Here is a 7,332-nt window from a genome sequence, read left to right as displayed (position 1 = left end):
TCCTTAAATGATTTCACCTTGTGTGTTATGAGTTGTAGGTTGATTTGTCGTGTTATCACATGCCCCACTCTTGGTTGGGTATTTGTTGAGTTATATTCTCCGTTGTCAGTTTTATATTGATGTTTTGCACATGTTATTTGACTAGTGAGTGTTTTGACTTGAATCTCATCACTAATTCGCCGAGGTTAGTCTCGATACTTATTGGGTATCGATTGTGGTGTACTTATACTATGCTTTTGCATATTCTTTGTGCAGATCCAGGTACCTCATATCATATTGGCCGTTAGAGAGCGGTGCCGAGTTGTTGGAGACTTCAAGGTGTACCTGTTATTCCGCTCGCATGCCTCAGAGTCACCATCTTATTTCATTTGTTACTGTTTATTGTATTTCAAATAGTGATGTAATTTTTGAGACATCTAGTATACTCTAAGTAGAGCTTAGGACTCAGTATTATCGGGTTTCAGGATTTACGATTATTTTATTTTCGTTTAGTTATGTTATGGCACTTTTTAGCTTTCATTTAGTATTTAAGTTGTTATATTCTTTATGATCTCGTGTTGTGATAGGCTTACCTAGTCTTAGAAACTAGGTGTCATCACGACCTTTGAAGTGGAATTTTGCGTCGTGATTAGTCCTGAGGATGGATATTTAAGTTTCTTCACTTTTATTCTTTTTATCTTTGCTATCAAATCATGCGGAGTTGATATTGAAATATATTATGCTTAAGAGTTTGTTCACTAAACTATAGATAGATAAGATTGATATTCATATTATTCGTTGGTTAACTTATTTTTTATCCGTATTAAATATGGATACAATAAAAAATTTACTAGTGTTTTGCTTAATCTATTTTCGATGACATCGAATCTTAATTATGTCTGTTTGCCACTCCTAATTGTAATTTTGAACATCTGCGGCTATAACTTCTCTATGGTTGACTTGGGATTTAATGATCTCACCTTTATTAAATCCCTAATCACCTTTACATTCAATAGAAAAAATTTTATTTGTTGAAAGGGCTTGCAAATTTTCAATAAATCTACCCAAGAAACTGGGAGAAATTCAAAAATAGCCATATTTACAAGTGGTTGTTCAAAAATAGCCAATTTTAAAAGTAATCGAAATTTAGCCACTTTTCATGTAAAGATAAATCTGAGCGAAAACACTATTCAAAACCCGAAAAATACGCCAGTATATTATGCTGGAGTTCTAGCATAAGTATACTTGAACTCCAGCATATTATACCGGAGTTCCAGGATAAGTATGCTGGAACTCCAGCATAATATGATGGAGTTCCAGCATAAGTACACTAGAACTCCAGCATAATATACTGGAGTTCCAGCAAAGTATACCGGTCCAGTATAATATGCTGGAAGTTCATACACAAGTGCTCGAATCTCCAGTATATTATGCTGGAACTTTCCGTGTGTTGGAGTTCCAGCATAATATGCTGGAAGTTCATACACAGGTGCACCGAACTCCAGTATATTATGCTGGACCGGTCTCTGTTGCAGCAAAATCGTGGCTATTTTTCATTGACTTGGTAAACGCTGGCTATTTTTGAATGACCAGTCCGAAAACTGACTAGACCGTGCTATTTTTACCAAGAAACTAGAGCAATGGCATGGGTTTAAAACTAAATTTAATAGCTCATCTACTATGAAGCCGTTAGTTTCTTACAAAAGCTAATTGGAGGATGTAACATGCTACTTTTAAAATAATTCAGGGTTGTTTTTTATTCAATGTGACTGTACAAGGATATAGTTTAGGCTTGGGGGTATAGTCGAAGGATGTTTTTGGCCATTTGTTCTCCTAACTAATATAAATAAATGTTCATTAGAGATACGATTATATTTTATAAAGGCGACTTATGTCAAATAAATGTCACAAAATTACATACCAACATTTATTTTATACTTAATACAAAAATACATTGTCAAAGATAATAAATCATCATTACATAAGATAAGAAAATGGAATAACCCTTTTAGGTTTGTGCAGAAAAATTAAAATTAACCCAAACTTAGTGGGCGTTTGGACATAAGAGTTGTGAAACTTCGGAAAAAAGTGAAAAAAAATTCAAGTGACAATTGTATTTGAAAATTAGAGTCGTGAATGAATATGAATACAATTTGGAGTTGTTTTTGAATTTTTGTGAGTGAGAAGTGAAAATTTTGAAAAATAACTTGTTGGATTTTTTCAGTTTTTCAAAAAAAATTCAAAATTTAACTTCAAGTGAAATTTGAGTTATGGCCAAAAACTAATTCCGAAAATTAACAAAAAACAAATTTTTTTTTTGAAAAAAGTGAAAAATTTTAAAGGCCAAACGGGCCCTTAAAAACATTAGAGTCCTTATGGTCAAATATTAACCCAACTTAAGGACCATTAGGTTAAATAAAAATTCTTTTTGTGTTCCCTTTGTTTCAAGTTACACGACCACAAGTATAATTGTGAGGCAGAGACATTTTTCTGCCGTTGCCCTAAAACCCTTTCCTTAATATATGCTAGAAACCAAAACCAGACAACAGCTGCAAAACCCTAGTACCTCATCATCATCAGCAGGTTTATTAGCTTTCAAGCCTAGGCAGGTGCTTCTAGCACAGTCCTCAAAGTCCAATCTTGTTATTATGGCTAAGAAGCATCAGCCTCAAGAAAACAAATCTCTTTTACACCAATCTATACTCCATTATCTTAACCTCAATGGCTTCTCCAAAACCCTCAAATACTTCCTCAAAGAAACTCAAACTGAGGTTTGTTTTTACCCCTTTTTGCTTTCTTGAACACTTTACCTTTTAAAAATGTGATTTTTACCCATGATTTTTGAAACCTGTTGTGTCAAATGTTTGCTACTATTGGTTGTGATTAGAAGGTCAAATGGTCTATGTTTTAGTTTCAATTCAGATATAAATTCCTATTTTTGGAATGGAATTTGCATATTCAAGAACTACATTTTTGGTTAGTGGAGTTTGTTGAATGCTGATTACACTGCATTCTTGAGCTATGTTGGTATCCTATATGGCTTATTTTTGTTGGTTTTTGTATTTGCTTAAACGAATTGTATTTCGTAATTTAAGTAGGATGGTTGGTTTTCCTTATCAAACCAAAAAAATAAAAAAAAGAGGATTGTTGGTTTTATAGGTACAAGTTGAGTGGTAAATGTTGATATATCTTAGTAGAATTTAGGTTTGTTTAAGTGACTCATATGAATAAGCGAGGGAAGGAGGGGGGGGGGGGGGATATAAAGTTAGGGGTGAGGAGGCGAAAATTAGGCTAAACAGTGAGTTTGCTGAATGGAAGTGGTGTTAACAGCAATATGGTGGTGATGCGGAAAGAAAGAAATCAAAGATGTTTTGAGAGAAGGAAGAGAATATACTAACACTAAAGTACAATAGCATTTCACTTTTGGCTTATTGATGTAAAATGGAAAAATGCATATATGACGTTGATAGGCTCATCGATTTCCTCAGTTCTATCACGGATTAGTAGTGGAACTGGGTTTTTGTAAGGTTACAAATTACAATTGTAATGTTCAGCAGCATCTTAGTGCTTGTGATTAATACAACTTTTGCCAACCATTTAAGAAAAAGGTGTTAAGAGGAATAAACATGCCAGAACTATAATTCCCTCGGAAACCAGACATTAAAATATTACTTCTTAGTTTTCCTCTTATCTTTTATTCATGGACTAAAAAATGTTCAAAAAAAAGCTTTTTCTGGGGGCTTGATTTTTTTTTTCATTTATATTATGTATTATAGTTTTTCATTGTAAAAGAAGAAAATTGCTTTTTTCTTTAATGAAGAAGAAACAAAAAATACTGCTTAATTGAGGTTTCTATACCTGTGTTAGTATCGGTATGTAGAAGAAGCCTCCACTTGTTGAATCATATTTTATGTCAAGTCTGGTATTGTGCTCTACAGACTGAAGTATGTGCTAGGTCACACCCTCTGTTTTTAAAGGTTTTGTTGAGAGAATTTCGCATGTACTTTTTGTTGATTCCTTCATTTTGATGGAAAATCTTGATGTCATTATTGAATCTTCAACTTACCTATCGTGCAGTCATTGAGGTCTTTGTGCTTTTGATGCAGGGTGACAGTTGGAAGTCTTGCTCCCACAGTTTGGAGGATATATTTTGCAAGCATCTAAACAACTGGTATGTTGAGATGTTATCACTTAACTAGATTTATCGTGACGATAACTGTTTGTGTTGTACTACTTTCCTCTGTTTTGGCATATGTGGAAGAAAGAATGCTTGATTTTAAACCTTCTCAAGTACACGTCTCTAATTACTATTTGTTGACTAGAGAAGCAGGTTTTGGGGGTGGGGAGGGGGGAATAAATGGTGTCCGATACAATCAGAGGTGGACCCAGGATTTAGAGGTAGCGTGTGCGCATTTGCATTCAACCAAAATTTGCTTTGTATACAGGGTGCCACTACTAATATATCACTATTTTTTAAAGACATATACATGTATACATGGAATTTTGCTGAACATTACGGGTGCTGGTGACCCTCATTCTATAACATAGGTCCACCTCTGAACACAATTGATATGGTAGTTCCTGTACACGGCGTGCAGGTCAATAGGTTCCTTTAGCAAAGCTGCTTTCTTCATGTACTCTCTTACTTTACTGCAGTTATTTTGGCAATTTTATTTTCCGATCCCTTTTTCTCATGCTACTTGACTTGCTGTAAAATATGCAGTACTGACAATGATACAACCTCTAAGGGCCACAGTGAGGCAGGTAATTTTTGTCAGTATATCTTCGTTCATCTTAAACTTGGTTTCTTTCATCAAGCTTGTATTTGTGATGTTACGCTGTTATTCTTTCTTGATTTTATCTAATATGATCTGGTGTGCAGGGCCGGATGGCGCAAATGTGAACAACATTGCTACTAATGCTGCTGACTCTCAGGAAACAATTAGTAAGAAAAAGAAGAAAAAGAGAAGCGAAGACAAAAATGGTGATGTTCCAGATGCTTCTCTTTCGGAAAGTGTTGATAAATCGGCGAACAACGCTACTACACCTCAAGAGGTTTTAGCAGATGATAAGGTTAGCAATCCAAATCAGATGAGTGATTGAATATCTGATCATTTGGGTTATGGCGAGAATAATCTGAAGCATCCGAAGAGTCTGCTGTTATTCTATTGCAGGTGGACGTGCCTTTGAAGAAGAAGGAGAAGAAAAAGAAGAAAACCGAGGAGAAATCAAACGGTGTAGTACCTATAGGCAATGATAATGATGATGTTACCGGGAAAATAACTAAAAAAGATAAAAAGAAGAAGTCCAAGGAAGAGAATGGTGCTACTGATTCTAAGGATTCCAAGAAGAGGAAAAGATCGGCTTCTGATGAAAATTCAAACGAGGGAGTTGAGGTGGTTGGAACTGAAGAATCAAAACGTAGAAAGACCGATGGCTTGGAAGAATCAAAGGCTGTTGCCGAACAAGAACAAAATGGTGAAGTCAGTGTTGGTAATCATCAGGATGAGTTGAACAATTCTGCTAAGCAGAAATCATCGAGGAAAGAACTTAATGGATCAGCAGAGGTATGCATGCATCTATTTTCTACTATTACTTTTTTGACCTTGGATTGTCAATATGCTTAAGTCTTAACAAGGTTCGTAATTTTCTGTCAATTGTTAATGTCATAGTACAACTCTTGAATTGTCGTTGTGTACTGAAGGGAATATGATTTAAAATGATTCCTAATTTGCAGAATAATCTCAATCTTTTAAAATAACTTTCCGTCATGCTTGCATAAAGTTTTCATTAAATAATCCTGAATCATGCATGAGTTAATTTATTATTACCGATATTCTGAAAATGCATTTTGATTGCTATTGCAGCCAAAAACTGTAAATGCATTTCAAAGAGTGAAAATCGAGCAAGTGCAGTTTAAAGATGATAGACTTAAAGATAACTCTTATTGGGCAAAGGTAGAATCTGATTCTCAGTCTACCATCGTCTTTACTCGTTTATTATTCATCTTTTACCATGAAATTGACATTTCCACCTCTCCACGTACTGCTATTGCAGGATGGTGCAGAAATTGGCTATGGTGCAAAGGCACAGGAAGTCTTGGGCCAGGTTCGAGGAAGGTATATTTTCCAACTCCTGTCCAGAAGTTTGATGACCTTAAATTTACTCTTGCTGAGGATGAATTAAGGGATAATTACATTTTTGGGTCTCCTTAAAACATAATAGCCGGAAAATGTATATATTTTGCATATTAAGTATAAATATACATATTATACATAACCAGTGTATATGTTTTGTATATTTGGGCTAGCTCCCGTAATTAATTTCGGCCAATGGGCCAAAAATGAAAAAGTGCTTGAAATAAGTTAATAAGTGAATGTTACCTAGTAGATAGCTCTTTTCATGTTGAGGGAAAAGAAATTTCTGAACTCAGTTCAAACAGAGGTAGGAATACTAGATTGCTTACATTTGTTAATGTCGCTATGCCTTGGAAACTCACAAATCATCTTACAAGTATATTCATCAAGATTCACTAGTAATAAATATCATTTTGCACTAAGCTTTTCACTCGTTCTCTACTTCCTTCCCCGCTGCTCATCTTTTTTTAGGGGGCTGGGGTGGGCGTTATTGAAGCTATTAATTGCTATGCTCTATAGCGAGAGTCGCGATCATGTTCATGGTTTGCATAGGTTCTACTTTGTGTTTCAATGGCAAAGTTTAATTATGCATTCTATTTTCTCAGGGATTTCCGACATGAGAAGACCAAGAAGAAGCGAGGAAGTTACAGAGGAGGGCAAATCGACTTGCAATCACACTCGGTCAAGTTCAACTATTCGGATGAGGAGTAACATTCTTTCATGCTGTTGCCCGAGTAAAACTTATAAATCCTTTAAAAAGAAAAGGAATTCTTTTTGTAGTTGTGGGTTTTGAATTTATAAGCAGAACGATAAAAGATTTTGTCAAACTTAGAAGTTGACCCTATCAAGATAATCCCGCCTTTGAAACACTGAAAAAAGGGTCCTTCGCGTTTTCTTTTTCTTGTTTCTTAATTTCTTCAAGTGTTTTTGAGCTCAGAAACTGTGTTAATTCATGAATTTGTATTTATATTAATCATTCAAAGTCTCTTAATAAATTAATTGAGAACATGTCACTACCATGGTTAAATGATAAGCGTGTATATATTGGTACACGTCTTGTATTAATTGATTTAGTATAAACATGGAATAGTTCTGAATGTTTAGCTATTGGTTCGAGGAAGCAAAGGGGGAGGGGGTAAGATTCTAAGAAGCAGCAAAACGCAGCACTTGGGGTGAAATATTCATTTGATACTATGCTTCCCATTGTTCGGTAGGA

At 34.9% G+C, this 7,332-nt stretch overlaps 1 protein-coding gene across 1 annotated transcript; it reads left to right on the top strand.

Moving 5' to 3' along the window:
* The first annotated feature begins 2,436 nt into the window (after positions 1-2,436).
* Positions 2,437-7,129, top strand: LOC109215436 (nucleolar and coiled-body phosphoprotein 1). The gene is made up of 8 exons (XM_019379506.1): positions 2,437-2,750; positions 4,086-4,150; positions 4,703-4,743; positions 4,862-5,052; positions 5,154-5,546; positions 5,847-5,936; positions 6,037-6,098; positions 6,722-7,129. Exons 1-8 carry the CDS (start codon positions 2,502-2,504, stop codon positions 6,825-6,827), a joined length of 1,197 nt encoding a protein of 398 aa, XP_019235051.1. The 5' UTR covers positions 2,437-2,501; the 3' UTR covers positions 6,828-7,129.
* The last annotated feature ends 203 nt before the right edge of the window (positions 7,130-7,332 follow it).

This window comes from Nicotiana attenuata, unplaced genomic scaffold (genome assembly GCF_001879085.1).
Source record: "Nicotiana attenuata strain UT unplaced genomic scaffold, NIATTr2, whole genome shotgun sequence".
Lineage (NCBI taxonomy): Eukaryota > Viridiplantae > Streptophyta > Magnoliopsida > Solanales > Solanaceae > Nicotiana > Nicotiana attenuata.
Note: the sequence above shows the minus strand (reverse complement) of the source record. Positions and strands in the feature narration are given on the sequence as shown.